Source organism: Akebia trifoliata, chromosome 5, assembly GCF_017979445.1.
Source record: "Akebia trifoliata isolate Shusen 1 chromosome 5, ASM1797944v1, whole genome shotgun sequence".
Taxonomy (NCBI): domain Eukaryota; kingdom Viridiplantae; phylum Streptophyta; class Magnoliopsida; order Ranunculales; family Lardizabalaceae; genus Akebia; species Akebia trifoliata.
This window is the reverse complement of record NC_141379.1, coordinates 365,601-384,891: the sequence shown is the minus strand read 5'-3', so window position 1 is coordinate 384,891 and position 19,291 is coordinate 365,601. Positions and strand designations below refer to the sequence as shown.

The 19,291-nt window shown below is 37.6% G+C and overlaps 2 protein-coding genes across 5 annotated transcripts; one reads left to right on the top strand and one right to left on the bottom strand.

Moving 5' to 3' along the window:
* The first annotated feature begins 451 nt into the window (after nt 1-451).
* Nucleotides 452-7,105, top strand: LOC147400745 (potassium transporter 4-like). 2 transcript variants are annotated; one of them, XM_086441738.1, is made up of 9 exons: nt 452-605; nt 2,493-2,733; nt 2,822-3,064; nt 3,797-3,847; nt 4,093-4,353; nt 4,627-4,679; nt 5,075-5,189; nt 5,316-5,570; nt 5,884-7,105. In XM_086441738.1, the coding sequence occupies exons 1-9, from the start codon at nt 555-557 to the stop codon at nt 6,963-6,965; spliced, it is 2,352 nt and encodes a 783-aa protein (XP_086297864.1). In that variant the 5' UTR covers nt 452-554; the 3' UTR covers nt 6,966-7,105. The 2 variants fall into 2 exon arrangements, with proteins under 2 accessions (XP_086297864.1, XP_086297865.1); XM_086441739.1 differs by lacking the exon at nt 4,093-4,353.
* Nucleotides 7,106-9,100: 1,995 nt separating this feature from the next.
* LOC147400744 (retinoblastoma-related protein-like) lies at nt 9,101-18,232 on the bottom strand. 3 transcript variants are annotated; one of them, XM_086441736.1, is made up of 19 exons: nt 17,943-18,230; nt 17,746-17,846; nt 17,526-17,630; nt 17,269-17,411; nt 17,076-17,172; nt 16,940-16,986; nt 15,338-15,536; nt 15,076-15,142; nt 14,774-14,953; nt 14,460-14,653; nt 13,497-14,379; nt 13,073-13,235; nt 12,897-12,969; nt 12,200-12,376; nt 11,994-12,113; nt 11,772-11,916; nt 11,575-11,687; nt 9,580-9,698; nt 9,101-9,470 (listed from the first exon to the last, which is right to left on the bottom strand). In XM_086441736.1, the coding sequence occupies exons 2-19, from the start codon at nt 17,833-17,835 to the stop codon at nt 9,323-9,325; spliced, it is 3,063 nt and encodes a 1,020-aa protein (XP_086297862.1). In that variant the 5' UTR covers nt 17,836-17,846; nt 17,943-18,230; the 3' UTR covers nt 9,101-9,322. The 3 variants fall into 3 exon arrangements, 2 of the variants coding, with proteins under 2 accessions (XP_086297862.1, XP_086297863.1); XR_015178262.1 differs by lacking the exon at nt 9,101-9,470 and adding an exon at nt 11,250-11,358 and having other exon boundaries at nt 17,943-18,231; XM_086441737.1 differs by lacking the exons at nt 11,575-11,687; nt 11,772-11,916; nt 11,994-12,113; nt 12,200-12,376 and having other exon boundaries at nt 17,943-18,232.
* Nucleotides 18,233-19,291: the final 1,059 nt, after the last annotated feature.

The following is a 19,291-nucleotide window of genomic DNA, read 5'->3' as shown; positions in this document are numbered from 1 at the left end:
TCGATACTAAATAAAAAATTGTTGAGTTTGATGATAAATAAAAAGTGGGAATCAACAGTAACTAAAATAGTGGTGAGTTCGCCAGTAATGAGGGACCATTAAAAAATAAAAAGTTTATTAAATGTCCTATCAAGCTATTGTGCAAAACTTAGGGGATATTTAGAAAGAAACCCTTCTGCAAGGATCCTTTTAGTAATTTTCCTAAATATTAATAATAGTAATAATTAACAAGTGACTGACCGGATCGAATCACCTTCAAATCCAATTAGATGGACTCAGATGAGTTTCGAGTAAGATAAAGACATTCAAGTAAATTTTCATTTGTATATCATAGAAGACCAAGTTCAAGGGTGGTAAGTCATCACCTTGAAAATATAAGGGTATCTCAAATATTCACCAAAATGTGGAGGGTGAAAAAAATAAACAATTATGTAGTTCTGTCCGCATGCCACGTCAAACGCATTATCAACGCGTCCGGTTATCATTACGCGTACAAAATCACGCATGAGTTGAGGTCTGTAAAAATTCGGGACTCCCACACATTAGCGCGCGTAATGGAGGCCGAGGCTGGAACTTCGAGTCCTGTAACTCGAACCTCTTCTCAGGTCAGCTTCTAGGGTTAGGGTTTTTATGTCACTGTAATCGAATTGATTTGTTTCTCTAACTCATTTTTATTATTCGATTTGGTTTTCTGATTTTCTCTGGTATTGTAATGGCTTGGATAGATTTTTGTTCTTCGTTATTCGATTGGTTAAAAGTTTTATTTTCTTGTAACGACCTCATTTGATTGAAGCAGAGCTCAGAAATGATTGATGATTGCGGTTGATTTGTTTACTTGTTAGTTTGTAGAACTTTAACTTTGTGAAACTTGAAGAAAATGAGGGTTTCATTGCTATTAGTATTGCTCTTGAGTGATTATGATTGGTAAGATTTGAGATTGATCTAACAAAGAAGATGAAAATAATGTAATCTAGGATCAGTTTGTGTTTGTCTAAGTAACAAGGCGTGAGATTGATTGAACTTTTTGTGTTTGTCTAGGATCAGTTTTAGAACAAGGAATTTGAATTGTTGGAATTGTCTTTTTAATCTTTAAGTCTAGAATGAATAGATATCTCAGATATCTGTGATAGCGGCTTGTAGAATAAGAGATTTTTGAAGTCGGTGATTTTTTCATTTTTGATCACCTATGGGGGCCTGAGAGCTAACCAAACATATTATGAGTTTTAACACTTCATGGATTATTGGTTTGAATGTATTCCAGTCCAAGTCCCATTTAGCAGATGACATCATTGGTTAACAGAAATATGCGGATTCAGTACTCTTGACCCACAAGCCATCTGATTTATTGGGCACTTCTTGGACCACTGCACAAGAACTACAACAGTAAAATTTCCTAGCCATCCTATTACTGCACCTACCCTCCCTCCAAAAAAATGTTTATTATCGGGATTAGTAAGATTGTCTGTTTTGTGTAATTTTGAATCTATGGATCTACCAAGAGGAGGTTTATTGGTCGAACAGAAGTGAACATCCACCGATGGGTAGTTGTCACTTTGTACCACTTACATTGTTGGGTGGCCAACTCAAAGTGCATGTGAGAATTGCATCATGATGGAGATGCATTAAAAAAAAAAAAAAAAAGGATAATGATTTTCTGACTCTCCCCACGTCGCTATGTATAGAACCATAGATTTGTTTTCCTCGGGATACACAACTGTACATCCCCAGAAAATGTGCAGTTGTATATACCGAAGAAAAAACCTATGGTTCCATGCACAGCCACATGGAGAGAGTATGGAGGTGTATGTCAGAGGTGGTGGGGGAGTCAGAAAATCATGACTCAAAAAAAAAAAAAATGGCAATGAAAATATTAGAATGAAACTAATTATCTGTAAGTGCTTGATAATTACTTATGATTTGGTTAACAACCCTTACTGGTTCTGCCTTGTGGAGGCTTAGACTCTGAAGTTTCATGCATACATACATACATACAATATGAACTCTTGCATTTGTCAGGGTTCTTGGATGCACTATATATAAACCTCATTTTTTATCAGTTATTTTGTTTTGTGCCTGAATGAATTGGGTCATATCTACCTTCCTGTCCACCAGGATTTGCAAAACCATGATACATGACCCGGTTTTTAGCAAATTTCTTTATTATTGCTAATATTTTGTGTTTACTAGGTTGATCACTCCTCCCTTTATTTTCACTTAGATTTATACTGTAATTATATGATTTTTTTTTTTTTACATTTCAATGTATAAGCATAGAATTTTTCAGTCCTTATGTGAACAATGTGATGAAGATAAATGTAAGGATGAGCTGGCACTTATGGTTGCTCAGTTTCCTTCAATATTCTAAGGTAGTCATAATCTTGTATCCTGCATCCTCTTTAGCAGGAACAATCTCACTAATTTGAAACTGCAGATGAACAGGGGGCTTACTTGTTTTAGCTAGGAACTAAATTTGGGTTTTGGTGGCTGTGCAGTACACATGGAGGAACCTCTCCAGATATTTGATACTAGCATACCAAAGCTTAGGTGTGGTCTATGGTGACTTGAGTACTTCGCCTCTCTATGTTTTCTCTAGCACATTTGTAGGGAAATTGCAAAATCATCAAAATGAAGAGGCAATATTTGGTGCATTTTCCTTAATTTTCTGGACTCTTACTTTGATCCCCTTGTTCAAGTATGTCTTAATCCTTTTGAGTGCGGATGATAATGGCGAAGGTATGTGGGAATGGGAACCCTCTTTCAATTTTATGGATCTTCTTCCTAATCCTTTATTGGATGTGATGATATTTTTGTAACTGGTCAGGTGGAACATTTGCTCTTTACTCATTGCTTTGTAGGCACGCGAAGCTTAGTCTACTTCCCAATCAACAAGCAGCCGATGAGGAGCTCTCTGCGTATAAATATGGGCCTTCAACACAGGTGGCCTCCTCTCCACTGAAGAAATTCCTCGAGAAGCATAAAAGGTTGCGAAAGGTGTTACTTCTCATTGTGTTGTTTGGTGCGTGCATGGTCATAGGTGATGGTGTGCTTACTCCTGCAATGTCGGGTAATAATCTTTTCATTCTCTCTTACTAAGGCATTAGATTGTAGTTCCATATCGTTTCTAATACGATCTTGAAACGGAACATGTTGTTTGTCTTCTCCTTAATGCATTTTCTGCACATATGATGCTCTCTAGGATTGTGATAGAAAATGCTCTATATGCAATCATACCTCTTATGTGCCCATCAAATCATTGACCCCCAGACTGACAATCTATCAGTGGGACAACTCTACTGTAGGACATATCATCAAAACCAGATCAATTAGGTATAGCCAATGGCCTGAAATAGGATCCATCTTCATCTGCTAAATTGATTTTTCCAGTGGTCCTACTACCCCTATTTATGGACGCCGTCCTAAGGGCCCTGAAAGTGACTAATCAATAGTTCAATGATTCCGATAGATGATAGGTGCGGTCAAATTCCTTTCTACCATCTTATTTTACATCTTTCCTGGGAAGCATTTTTAAACAACTCATATTGTATTGTCCATCAGAGTCAGACAGTGTGTGCCATTACATCTCATGTTGGATTAATATGTATCTGATTCTGGTGGTGGACCATTTGTGTTCTATTCAATATTTTAATTCTCTTCACAAGAGTTTCTTATTCTGGCAATTCTCAAACTAAATTAAGAACCGTATCTGAACATATCAGAGTTCTATGGGAGATTTGCTAGCTTTGGAATTTTTATGTGGATTAAACACTTAGCCTTAGCTTTTTTTTATCAATTGCAGTTCTGTCATCTGTCTCCGGATTGCACGTTGCCGAAGGAATACTAACTGATGGTAAGCTGTGTCTTTTGTCTAGTTTCTTATCTGATTTACTGTTTGGAAGAACTTTCAGCCACCAGAGATAATTGGGGTAAGACTTTGATGATGATGATGAAGATTATCTGAATCATTGCTACTTTCACAATTTTTTTTAATCTAATTTATTGATGGATGCCTGATGGTACCCATACAGTTTGTTTATATATCTTTGCATTTCTACATCTTTTTTTCTGATGGTTGATGCTGTTAAATCCATCTAGGTGAGGTGCTTTTTCTCGCATGTATCATATTGGTGGGCCTCTTTGCTCTGCAGCATTTTGGTACCCACAGAGTAGCATTTATGTTTGCGCCCATTATTATCATCTGGTTGATATCAAATTTTGCCATTGGCCTATACAACACACTATATTGGAATCCCAAGATTTTGCGTGCAATTTCTCCTTATTATATTATCAAGTTCTTTAAGGAGACGGGTAAAGATGGCTGGATTTCCTTGGGAGGGATACTTCTTTGCATAACTGGTATGTTGGATCTGATCATTCAGTGCAATTACATAATTGTAGCTGTGATATGCTTTGGTGATTCTTCTACCAGCGTTGCTGCATAAGATTGCAATAGTTTGAATATTTGGTTTCTACATCAATTCGACTTGACCATTTGTCTGGTTTTGTTGATGGGACAACTTGATTCTCATGAACATATATTGAAATTCAATAACCTTGAAAAAATCAGCCTTTCTTGCATTTTGCCAGATTTTACATAGACATAATGTCTTATTATCCCAAGTTTCACAGGTACCGAAGCTATGTTTGCAGATCTTGGACACTTCACTGCTTCGTCAATAAGAGTAAGTTCATATTTGGCTCCATTTTTTTTTATGTGCAAGGAAATCTTAAGTACTCACATGTAGGTCATAAGAATGGTCTAGTGATACACTTTGTTCACACGATTGGGTAGTATAATTCTAACCCGAGGATTATCATCGTTCTTCAATCTATATTTCCTTTCAGAAGGTGAAAAAAGTTACGGTTATCAATATGGAAAGCGAATATGTAAACTAAATGCTTACATTCATCTCAAGGGTGAAACCTATAGAACAATGGTTCCCATCTCCATGCATGTATCTTTTATGCAGCTGTTAGGTTGATTGTTCTTATAGTCTACAGGGGCATTGATGTTCTCTTAATATATCTATATGTTTGCACGTGAGATAGACCTGAACATTGTTCTATTTTTTTTCAGCTCGCCTTTGTATTTTTTATATACCCGTGCTTGGTGGTACAATATATGGGGCAGGCAGCTTTTCTATCTAAAAACCTTTCTTCTATACCAAGAAGTTTCTATGATTCAATACCAGGCTAGTTGATTTCTTAAACTGTTCTTATTTCTCACCACTTCCGTGCCACTTGAATCTCCACAAGCATCTCTATTCATTAATCTAAATTCTGTATAAGGCTAACTTAAATTGCCATTTTCTTCACAGAGAGTGTATTTTGGCCCATCTTTGTGATTGCCACCCTCGCAGCTACTGTTGGTAGTCAAGCAGTAATCACAGCTACCTTCTCCATTATTAAACAATGCCATGCCGTCGGTTGCTTTCCACGAGTCAAGATTGTCCACACCTCTAGGCATATTTATGGGCAGATTTACATCCCAGAAATAAACTGGATTCTCATGATTCTTTGTCTTGCTATGACCATTGGATTCCGGGACACAACCTTGATTGGAAATGCTTATGGTAAGTACTACTGTCCCACTCATTGTTTTTGGTAGGTAAGCTATACTTGAACTCCACAACCTCAATGTTGCAATGAAATTCGCAACTGAGCTATTGGTTCAAGCCCGACCCCCCCCCCCCCCCCCCAATGAAATACATCAACTGAGCTATTGGTCCAAGCCTGACCCCCCCCCCCCCCCCCTGTAGAGATGTGTGGACTGCTTACAACAGAGCCAGGAAAAAAAATTCTGCCATAGAGCACCCTCTTTTATGTGTTTACTTATATGTATGCAGAGCTCTTACAGAAGATCCCTTTTTCTTTCCCTTTCTCCAGGCATTGCATGCATGGCAGTCATGTTTGTCTCGACATGGCTCATGGCTCTCGTCATAATATTTGTGTGGCAGAAAAGTGTTCTTTTGGCTGCAGCATTTCTTTTATTTTTTGGTTCCATAGAGGGAGTCTACCTATCGGCATCTATCATAAAAGTGCCTGAGGGAGGATGGGTCCCAATTGTGCTTGCATGCTTCTTTATGATTGTCATGTATGTATGGCACTACGGGACTCGCCAAAAGTACAATTTCGATCTTCATAACAAAGTCTCCTTGAAATGGCTACTTGGCCTGGGCCCCAGCCTTGGTGTCATTCGTGTGCCTGGGATAGGTCTCATCTACTCAGAATTGGCAACCGGGGTGCCCGCAATCTTCTCCCACTTTGTCACCAATCTCCCTGCATTCCACAAAGTGTTGGTGTTTGTTTGTGTGAAATCAGTTCCAGTCCCTTATGTGTCACCCGAGGAACGCTACCTTATTGGTCGGGTCTGCCCTAGACCATATCGAATGTACCGTTGCATTGTGAGGTATGGGTACAAGGACATCCAACGAGACAATGTAGACTTTGAGAGCCAACTCATCCAGAGCATCGCAGAATTCATCCAGATGGAAGCTGAAGAATCACAGTACCTGAGCTCTGAGAGTTCATTGGATGGGAGAATGGCTGTTATAAGCACCAGGACTGTCGAATCAAGCTCCAGCTTGGTAGTCTCTGAACAAGTGGATGTAGAGGTGATGAGCACCATTCCAAGCAGCAAATCCTCAACCCTACAGAGCTTGCGTTATTTATACGAGGATGAGAACCCACAGATTAGAAGGCGAGTAAGATTCCAGTTGCCAGAGAGCCCAAGAATGGATTCTTTAGTGAGGGAAGAGTTGATGGATTTGATCCAGGCAAAGGAGGCAGGTGTCGCTTATATAATGGGACACTCTTATGTAAAGGCCAGACGATCCTCTTCATTCTTGAAGAAGCTGGTAATTGACATTGGGTATTCGTTCCTACGGAAGAACTGCAGGGGACCTTCCGTGGCACTAAATATTCCTCATATCAGCCTCATTGAAGTTGGCATGATTTACTATGTTTAAGCACCAATTTGCTTCTGATTAGGGGGAGAATCAAGGTGTTCTTTTGTTCCTTAAGAGAACCAAAGATCACTTGAATTATGGTAAAAAAGAGTTGGGTGAATGCAGGTGGTGTTAATAATCAAATTCTCCTTCATGCCATCCATGTACATTGCCTTAAGTAGTTTTAAGAATATATGTATATATATAGGATTAGGATCCGTATACACATAAAGCTACTTATAAAGCTACAACGTGTTTCGTCTTATATGGGCAAAAATGTTTGGAATGGACTGATTTTTTGTGAGGATGATCTCTATGGTGAGGAGATCATCCTGGCCAAAAATCAGCCCATTATGAAACTTTTAGCCCCATATTTACAAGTAGAAAAATTTTAGACCGTCCAATTTTTGTAAATCACTTTTGATGGGGTTAGAAGTTTTGGCATGGAATGATTTTTTGCAAGGATGATCCCCTCACCACAGAGATCATCCTCACAAAAAATCAGCCCATTCCGAACCTTTTTGACCATATAAGACAAAAACGTTGTAGTTTTATGTGTCTACGGAACCGACCTCTCTCTCTCTCTCTCTCTCTCTCTCTCTATATATATATATATATATATATATGGGTCCCGTTCGCCACCTTTAGTTTTACCACACACTTTAACAAACGCGTTTTGTCTTACATGGGTTAGAAGTTTCGGAATGAGCTGATTTTTGGTGAGGATGATCTCTATGATGAGGAGATCATCCTCACCAAAAATCAGCTCATTCCAAAACTTCTAACCCCATCAAAATTGATTTACAAAAAATGGACGGTCCACGATTTTTCAACATGTAAACATGGGGCTAAACATTTCAGAATGGGCTGATTTTTGGGGAGGATGATCTTCTAATCATAGAGATCATCCTCACCAAAAATCAACTCATTCCAAAACTTCTAACCCATGTAGGACAAAAAACGTTTGTTAAAGTGTGTGGTAAAACTTAGGGTGCTGAACATTTCCCTATATATATATATATATATATATATATATATATATATATGAGTTCGCCTGGTTTGAATTATCTTTTTGCCACCATTGTGGTTCTAGTGAAGTTGCACAGCGAAAGTTTGCTGTGAGGGTGGTTAGAAGACTAAACTCAAATTAACTTAGATCAACGGTAGTAACTTGAGCGGATTACTGGATTATGCTGTGTTCTGGCAAATTAAACGAACTTTATACAATCCCTTTGGAGTGGCCATTCTGAAAATTTCGAAGAATTTTTTATTCCAGATGGATGAGATCTGAATTATTGTTTGATCCGGAAATATATATATATATATATATATATATAATATATATATATATTATGTACTCAAAAGTGCAAGTGTGTACACATCTGGTTTCACTAATCTCAATTCTCCATTTTGGGTCTTATTTTGTCTTGTCAAATTTCTAATTAAGGTAGTAATCAGTCTTAGTTGATCGTTTCCTAATTATCCCTATCAACTCTCTTAATTTATCACCTATTAAGGTCACCCCCCACATTTTTTTAATTTTCTTTATCCGAATGAATGAAAGTCTAATTTTTTTTTTCCGTCCACGTATCTTGTTATGGTCCAAGCCTCATGGATCTTTATCCCACAAGTTCTTACCACGGTTTTAAAACTCATTTTGGCATCTCGTCTCGTTCCATCCATCTTGTTCATGGACGTAACGAGACGTATCGGACGAGATTTAAAACCATGGTTTTTATTGCAACTCTCATTTTTCAAAATCAAACAGGTTTAATCTGTAGATCAGTGTTCATTCTGTCTGATATTTGAACTAAATAACTATAACAATAATATAGCATATTGATTTCCGAAATCCAAATTACCCCCTCAACCCCATCTAGATTATTCTCTGAAGCTCGAAAAAAAAAAAAAACTGATATGGCTAAGAAATCAATACACAACCCACCAAGAACAGTCCACCTCAGCTGTATTATCTTTTGATTGTTCCAGAAGATTTGGGGAGAGCTGGGCAACGAGGGGGCAATCAAACATTCTGCAGCTTCAATTGGCACTACTGTCCTCAAGATCACTTGAGTCCAGTATCCAACCAACAATTAAAATTAAAACAATCGGTAATTGCAATGAAGAAAGTCCTAACAATCAAAATCTTATAGCAATGATGGGAAACTACTAAAATATATTTATTAAATTAGTTTAGTTAGAATCGGGGCCTTTTATTGAAAATCTAACAAACATAGCAGATTGAGCAGTGGTCATGGCCCCCATTTCTTTCTACCTACAGCAACTTACCACTCATTTGGTACACCAAACTCAAAGGTATAAAAAAAGGGGGAAGGGGGAGAAAGAGAATAGAATTTACATACATGGGGAGAGTCTCACTAGGACTCAGGTTGCTCAGACTTCAAGGGTGAATTCAAAGCTGAAGAGGAGGCACAAGTGCCGTTTTGAAGATAGAGACTACCCATCACAAGAGAATCGCTAACCAAGTTAACATCGTCAAAATTGAGCCTGGCATTGACCTTTTTGCTGAGATGGTGAAACAAAGGAAATATATCAAACAAAACGGAAGGCAGCATGAGCAACTGAACCAGACGGTTGTACCTTGGAGATTGTTGGTTTACAACGTGTAACATACCTGTTCAAGCGGTTATTAATGGCAGTCAAGTCTTTGGAAGGGCTTTGGTATGCATGAGTACTCTCTCCAACACATGCGTAGAAGCTTCGAGAGCTACTGTTTGAGATTAAAGCATCCATCTGCACACATATTTTAACAGTCATCACAGATACCAACCTAACAGGACAATGGAACCAAACTTAAAATGCTGTCATCTTTTATAGACCACACATATTATTCAGAAAATTGGATAATTAGAAATCTGTGAAAACAAGGGCATGATCAAGCAACGGATGTGTATACGATTTGGGACTCCATTTAAAAAAAAAAATTATGACCTTCAGTTTCATTCGGTGAACTACAATCTTGACCCATAAAAGTTCTTTTTTATTATATTCAGCTGAAAAGTCTCCAAAAGAATAAATCCTCTCGAACATTCTTTATTAAAACTACTATATTTCTCTATAGGTGAATAATTCCAACTTCTGTATATCAAGAATAACTAATATCGGATAAGCACTCATATTGCAACAGAGTCAACCCTTGAGGATCTAAGAACTTGTATGTGCTTCACTTCTTTATTAGTTTTTCCTAGCCAAAGTCGAGAAATATCTCACTTTCCCTTCATTAAAGATGTTTCTCAGTTTTACTTAATACTTGCTAAAAAACGCTTCTTAATTTTGACTTTTGAATGAGTAATATAACTGCTCATAGGCAATGTCATTCCAAACTAACTTGCTCCACATGGAAATGTTCTCTAGATCTTTAGATTATCCTCTGTAAGATAGCAAGTATTTGTGTTCCCTATTGTGGGGATAAAGCGTGCACATCCTACACTTGTTGTACATAGGTACCATTTCGTGCTAACATGGTTAGAATATGTAAAAAATAAAAATAAGAGGATATATAATTTAATACCATGAATGAACATTATGTGTAATTTACACGTCCTTTCTCAAAGTAATTTATAATAGTGTGAATTCCATAATTTTTTCTGGAACCAATAGTTTTAAATAAATTTTTCAATAAATAATATTAAGATTGAAATTACTATTTATCAACATATTTCCACAAAAATATTACATTTTTTACCTAAAATTTGAGTGTTTCAGATGAAAATTATTACTGAAATATTTCACGAAATGAATAATGATTTACACCAATATATATATATATAGAGCCTTTGGAAACAAAATATTTTGCTATGTTTCATGAAATATGTCGAAATTTTGCCAGTAACTAGAAAAACCTACATAAGAATAACATAGGTGCATGTATCAATATCCAACATGAGTATGAAGTATCGACAGTGTCACCCACACAAACCATAAAAATGGTACCTCTACACAAGTTATCATATGTATGATGACAGACATCTTTGGAAGTCTTTACTTCAGATTAACTATAACTAGAAAGAATACATTACTACATAAGAAGTTATATAAAGTTACAAACAACACATTAATAATAACTGAAAACAAAATATTTGAATAAATTAAAGATTTCACCCGTAAAGTATCGGAATCTGATGGTGGATATGACAATATGGCATGCAATTAGAAACACAACAAAAGTAAACAAGAAGCTTGGCAAGAAAGAAACTTCTAACCAAAACTCTAGATACCACTTAACACCAGCAGGAAGCATTATCAATCAGATGATGGTAAATACTGAGAAGGTGTCAGTCTTACAAATAGTTTAGCACACTTAACACTTGGAAAGCTTTAGAGCTCAGTAAAGACTGAAGGTATAGATTATATCTTGGTCAGTTCATGTGCTGATCACACCTCTGCTAATCAACTAGAATGAAATAAGATCCATGTTAATACCACATAAACTATGGCGTAGTTTTGAAGAATAAGTAGATTTCCACACGGTACTACTGGATGGCAGAGTAACTTCCATTTGTGTCCACATACTCCACACAGAACCAACAGGACACAATTTGAAAGTTTCCCAAGAGAGACAACTATAAATGTCACAATGCAGTTAAATATATAAAAAACAAGAGTTTACCTTCGTTGATCGCAGTGGAGAGACATAGACATTGTGTGCTGCAGAAACTTTCTTTGGGGACATATCAGGGAGATTTGGAAATGAAGATACGTTAGGGGATCCGGGACATTGACCTGTTCAGCAAAAACAAGAGTGAATGATTTGCAAACAAGGAACCTCTACCAGAGGAGGAACATGCATGGCATAGAGAAACATACCATCAGAAGTATTGTGAACTTCAGGAAGCAGGTTAGTGTTTAGTGTTGCACCGCTAGGGCCAAGCTCTACCAGCAAATGCTTTACAGCAGGTATAAATATTTTATTGTAAAATGTAATAATATCTACATGCTCCTGCCCAGTTTTCTGTTTCCAAACCGTACACAGGTTTAGAATTTTCTGAAAAGTTTAAGAGCAAGAAGAGTACATGTCAAACAACATACCCCATTGTGACGTGTTGATGAGCGGTCAACAAAGACACTACGGAAAACTTGATGTTTGCATTGTGGTTGCATTCTATAATTGTAAACTATTTCCCTAAACGTCAGGTTTAATTGAGAAATCTGCAAATCATGACATGAGCTCATTAAAAGAAAAAAGGGGAAAGAAAAAATAGACCATAAGATCTCACAAGTGTTCACAGGCAGACCTTTGCAACTCCATATAAACTGCAGAGGATAATCTGGTCGATATGTCGGTTAAAGAAAAGCACAGTTTGCTGACTAAGGATTTTTTTAATAAGACAGTAAACAGTCTCCCTCAGTTCTTGAGACAGTTTTAGCCTTTCAACCAAGCCATTGATTCTGACAGCAGCCAACTTGACAATCTATGAAGTAAACAAGATGCAGAATTAAAAACTAAATAGGAAATAAAAGAGTTATCTTTCAATGAATCAAATAAAGTGAAATGGATGAACACTGATAAATTAGCAAATTGAGGCTAGGTTAGTTACCTTGCCACAAAAATGGATCATCATCATAGATTAAAGGAAACCAAAGGTACCTATAGCTGCACAGATGGGGAACTAGCAGTTGTGGGTCACATCATTGATGGGACCCACTGAGGAAATCTTCCACGCCAGAACTTGACCCATTCGAGTGTAACCATCCAAGCTATACAGTTTTCTTCTTGATTATTCACCATATATTTCCAATCATCCAGAAGAAAGCTATATTGATTAGATGGTTTCGAATTACGATCACTCTACAAGATTAACCTTTGGCAAAGAAGATCTCATAAATGAGATCAGCCAAATGGACTACGGTCTACGTGATGAAACCTTAGATTCCTTGTAGTGCTAAAACAATGAGAAGCTGCTTTCAAAAGTTTTTTCTAACTTGTTATACCTTACTAAAAAATATATTGATCCCTGTCTCGGCGCATGTTTCCCCTCCTCCTCCAGGATTTGGTCGTGTTGGGCTGAAAATGTTCATCCAAATGCAGATGTTATCATGGCAGAACAAAGAATATCGTAACATTGGCAAATGGATAGCTTTATTTCCATACAAAATTATCAAAGTACCTGGAAAAGGCAGACTGCAGAGGAGGTGGTGGTAACTTTGGTTTCGGACTGTTAAAGGCCACTAGGCGATCCTTCACCGGCGATGCAAAGGAATTCCGTTCTATCAATACACTTCTATAATCACCACACACTCTCTTTGGAGACCGGATATCTCCATTCTGACCTAAAGTTGGATTGAAGGATTGAAAATTTTTAAAATTAGAATACTTGAACTCTGAATAGAAAAAGCAACATCCAAGATCTACCATCAACTGCCATACATGCGTTAATAAAATGCAATAATAAAGGTTGAAAATCAATGCTAAATTGAGCTCGGAAAACTTGGAAAATCGAATTGAAGATTATTATGCTCTGCACAATCATGTACATTAACTTAGAATCATATTTCAGTAACTTTAGCTGGAAATAGACAACCGTTCATAACCTGATGAAGTATCTTGCTTATGCAAAGTGGGCAAAGGTGGCAAGCCTCCATAAGAAATGTTATTATGATTTTCAATGGTATCCAACGATGGCATTGGTTCCGCTAACAATCCCAGACGGTTTATTTCTGCAGAAAGGGCTGGCCTTGCAACAATCAAAGAATTGTACATAGAGGAACCCTTCTCCCAGACCATGCTCTCCAATAGTCTCTCTTCCAAAGAATTTAGATGTCTCCTCAATTCTCTAGGAAAAGATTCTTCATGTCTAATGAAGCTCTCTATGACCTTACTCAAATCAAAAGCCGTAATGCCTGTTCTCTCCAAGACCACAGGAAACAACATGGTAACTGTCTTATGAGTTGCTAAAACCAGTTCTGCTGAACAGGCAAGCATGCATCGATGAAACCTCTCGTTGGTTAATAAAGAGGTCAAATTATTAGCATGCAATATTTGAGCTTCTGCTTTACACATTGCTTCCAAAACCCTATAGTATAACTTCAGAGCCTCCGTTCTTCTTTGTTCTGCCCATATGCTGTCCATCAGATTTGCACTCTGAAGGCTTCCTGCAATATATCGCTCTCCAAGAGCACTTCTTGGGAAGATCGCCTCCAATATTATTTGTGCCCTACGTATTACATCGCTAGTTACATCTCTGTCACATGATGAAAGAAAGCGCTCCAGTTCTGCTGAGGGTTTTGAAGGAAGGGGCGAAATAACTGTCCGGAGCCACTTTGCAGTTGTCATCGCTGTGGTTACTGGTGTAGGTGCCATCTTTGAGTTAGCACCAGCAATAAAACCATTAGCAGGTGATGCAGTTGAGAAGCGTGGGGGAGAGAGTGGACTTGAAATTGTCCTTGGTGGGGAGGCTATAGCATCAAACTTCCGCTGAAATAGAAGAAAAGGGCTATGTTAATTCATGGATGTTCAAGGAAGCATAGTGATACCTTGACCTTGGCAAAACATACCTTGGCAGAACAGATCTTTGTGGCGCCAACGGACAAGCTTCCCGTGCCAAGTAAACTTTCCTCATCATTAATGAACACCCTTTCATCCAGTTCACACTTACTACGAATTGCATCATCATAGTCCTTCTCTAGAATGATCAAATTTGATGAAAAAGATGGTCCTTCCATCAGATCTTCAAAATAAGTTAACCCATCTGCATTCAGGAGGATAATCATTTAGTATGGGAGAAAGTAGAAAATAGCATGAGTTGCTAATTACCCTCAAGTAATCAATAATCACAAAAGGAAAGAAGAAAAACCAAATCCAACCTAACCTGTGTTAATATTATCTAAATTGTTGGTTTTACATTCTGAGGCCAAAACAGGTTTTTTCTTCAATATATTCACCATTAAATCATTAGCTTTCTCCATTGTCCTCCGCAACTCATCTTCTGAGGTGTGAAAAATGTTGCAAAGAGACTCTAGAAGGTCCACGCCTTTGTTGCCTTTCCTAACTGAACCAAATGTGGATGGCACAAGCACACGATGGAAACATCAATGAAACAGTGAAAAGAACAGAAACAGAGAACAAGAAAGGACATCAAAACGTGCGTCCAGAAAGTTGAAAGACCATTACCAAAACGTGGGGAATCATGGATAGAGAAATTCCTGAAGCGGACAGGGACATGAAGAATCAGGATAGCCTGCAAAAAAACTAGAAACATATTAGGCTTTTCATAAATGAACGGAATTTTATCAGATGAGAGCAAAATAAACGATACAATCAATGTAATAGGATCTATGAGATGGAATTCCCAGTTTTAATTATGGAATATTATCACAAACTAAAATCCTCAAATAAATAAAGTTTTGATGAGTGGCATAGGAAGGTAACTAACCAATATCGAAACCAATCTGTTTGTACAAGTCACCAGGTTCTTGAAACGGCTGAACGAGTGGACGCCAAGGGCCAAAAACAGCAACCATCCAAAACGATGGTAGTCTGATATGTAGCCTGTGGTGCTGGGAAAAGCTGTCTGTGTATCATCATTTGCAGCACTGGTCAAGAAGAACTCCCGGTATGCACGATTATAATGCCTATGTACCATTGAGAAAAATAGGAAGACGGTTGTCAAAGTCCAAACTTCAGAAATGATTTATTAGAAGCTATTAGCAACATAAACCAACAAGTGTTTCGGTGCCCGGCACACGCATAAACTGCCAGACACTAACCCTCCACAAACATCCGTACACTTTATTCTGATATGTCGGGATATTTTAGTCCATGTTAAGTAAACAATATAGAAAGAATGTAGTCAGAGAATTTGATATACATTTATAAGATAATATAAATATATAAATAAATTTGAAAATGAAATATTTGGATAAATAAAGATTTCCTTAGTAAAGTGTGATAGCACGTGTCTGACATGTGGGTTCACAATGTCGGACAAGGAAATTTTATAGAAAGAAGTGCCCTTGTTACATAGATTGAAAGCAAGGCTGCAATGCATTTACTAATCCCAATTCAACAAATAATAAATGAGTGTGTATATACCATGTAATATGCCAGTATAGATGAAGTTCATCATCATCATTGGCTAAGAAAATCACGGTCCTCCATTCGATTTTTTCCCGACCAATGTCTTCTATTATTGAAAGCGTGGTCATATCCGCTTTCACCTTCTAATCCACACTCTTTTTATTTTCCCCATTCCCTTTTAGCACCTTCAACTTGCATATTCATTCTAATATGAGCTGTAAACGGCCTTTGTTGAATGTGCCCAAAACATATCAACCGACTTTCTCTCAGTTTATTAACTATTGGAGCTGTTCTTATATTTTCTCCAATATGTTCATTTTTAAATTCATTTTTCCTAGTCTTTCCAGTCATCCATCTCAACATCCTCATCTCTAATACGCACATCTATGTGACTTACTATGGTATGACAAGGGGGGTAGGAGAAAATTCCATGTGGTTAGTTGGAGAAAAGTTTGCCCCCCAAAAATGCAGGGTGGTCTCGGTTTCAGAAATTTAGGGAGGACAAACTCGGCTCTACTTGTAAAGTGGTTATGGAGATTCAGAGTTAAGAAAGGAAGTTAGTGGAGGAGGGTGATAACAGAGGGGTTGCAAGAGCATGGGTGGGAGAGTAGGATTGTAGCGGGTTTGTATGGATGTGGGGTGTCAAAAGGAATCCTTAAGATTCTCCCGTACTTCCAGAAGAAAGTGTGGTTCAAGATTGGCAATGGGAATAGAGTTTGCTTCAGAGAGGATATGAACATGCACATAACCCCGTCTATTACATGTATTCCTATAGGGTAAATTCACAAAAGAATGACATGTATGGGTCTTAGAATTAATTCCTAGATACAAGATACCATGTAGTTATATAAAATTGTGTGTGAAACAGACACTAACCAAGAGACAAACTGAATATAAAACACAGGCATTAATTGTTTAGAATAGCTATAAACAAAGGAGGTAGAGCAAAGATTCTCACTTGCTTAGATTGTTCAAAAGCTCAAAATTAGCCTGCAATTCCTTTGCCTAATTTACAAAAGGAGAACAGAGATGAGTAAAAAAGTCCAAAAATTATACACAAACAAGCCCATCTTAGGCACTCAACATGGCAATACCTCCAGTCTTTTCTCCCAATCTATGCCATACAGGTTGCTCAGAATTGGACCGGCCTTGAGAAAGAACTGTGGCATCTCTTTGAAGAAATCCACAAGGCTGCAAGAAGTGGTTAATAAACAAATCAACATTTCAAAATGAAAAAAACGGCAAAATTTCTCAAGAAGCTTATGATTATGTAGAGAAAAGTATTACTTCAGCTTTGTGGCCCTCAATATCTGACATAAAGTAAATTTATTTTGGTTGCTATCTTGCTTTGCTTTATCAGAATTCCCTTCATTTAATCTCCTCACACAGTATAGAATGAAAGCAAACCAAAGGCGTTCAATTTCTTCTGGCTGAGATCAAATTTCCATTTCAACCAATTTAGAAAGAGAAAAAAAAAACCTTTTGAATTTCAACATCAATAAACTAAGAAGCAATTAAAATTGGAATCGAAAGATTGATCCTACCGTTCCGCTTCCAATAGCTAACATGTTAGATAAGAGAAGATGCTTGCTTTCTTTCAACAGCTTCATAGCTTCTGTAAACATGTTTTCATCGAGCGATAGTCCAGTCTGCAATCAGATCTCAATTTCAGATAACCAAAGACTATATAGATTAAAGAAAAAAGAGGTAAATTCAAGAAAATTAAAGAACTCAACAAAACTAACAGCAATCAAAGGAAAAAACCTTGCAGATCTCTGTGAATCGAACTTCCATGGCACCGCCTTCATCATAGACAGAATTGCCCGTAGAAATCAAAGGCTTAACGTCCTCCATCGATAAAGCAGCTGGACAAAAAATTCCAAGTCAGCTTTTTTTCTTCTAAGCTCAAGCTGATCTATCTCCGTCACTAGATTAAAACGGGGGGGAAAAAACAAAGATACCTGAGATTTGTAGAACAGATCCCAACGCAGAAAAAGCTCGAGATTTCGATTAATGAACCACTCTTAGATCTCTGATCTCTTCGAATCTCTCCCTGTTCTGGATTCACGGCCAGAAATCTTTGGAGATATACAAGAAAAACCCTAACTTTCTGGATAATTAAATGTCGAAGAACGGCTTCTGTGATCGAATCAACGAGGGTTTGAACACAAACCCTCCTCTCTCTTTCCCTCTCTCTCTCTCTCTCTCTGTCTTTCTCGGCCTTTTTGGGAACCCCCGTGGTCGCGCGGGAAAAATAACATAACATGACATGGATGTCATGGACTCATTATGTAGCATATCATCTATACATACATAAGCAACCAATGATAGATACACACGTGGATAAAAGTTAGGTGATTTTACCGCCAAATTTCCGCCCTTACTAGCGTCGTTGGGAAATCTACCGTTAAGTGTTGAAAAACCCTACCCCCGTAGTCTCAGCCAAGAGTGATTGCGATGCATGTGGGGCCCACAGGCCTTTCGTCTTTATTGGTTTGCCACCTGTCTTTTCTTAGATTAGAAACTCGATTGGGGAAATATTCGCCTGCTATACGTGCCTGATTCACATGTATTTGTCTCCCAATACAACACACGCGGGATTTTTCTGCTTTTAAAAGTGGTGCGTATTGCGCATCTGGTGCATCATAGAGGATGATAACAGTAACTGGCTATCTAGTCTTCTTATTAGGATGCACTAATTAGGGTTTTCTTTGTTATTTAGAGGTTTTGGTGGCTTTTCCGTACAACATTATGACGTTTATTATACAGCATCATGACTTTTTTTTTTTTTTTTTTAACCCACTTAGGGTTTGTTTGATTGTTAAAAAAAAAAAAATTGGACTTTGAGACAAAAAAAAGTAAAACAAAAAACATATTTGTTGGTAGCAACTTCTACTTCAACAATTTTTGCGGGAAGCTCAAAATTATGTTTTTGAGAAGTCTGGCTAGGGTTGCTGTTGTGTGAGAGCCACTAATAGAAACCAATATCAAAAAACGTTGGGTGAAATCGTTTCACCCCTCATTCTTCTTAACTCATTGATTAAACAACAAAATTAATTCAACCTGTGTCTCTGCTACTTTTTCGTCAACTTTTATAACAAACCAGATTCTCCTAGAAGCAGCTTACCAGAATCTAATGAACAAGGCATAAACTTCTACTTCTCCTAGACACAGAATTCTAAAGCAGAAGTTGGAATTTGTAACAAATGGACTCTTAATATCAGCTATGACACTCAACCAATAGTTCATACGGCTGATGAGGCGGTGCAAATCCTAGCTCAGGCCCAATACCACATATTTGTTGGGCCTA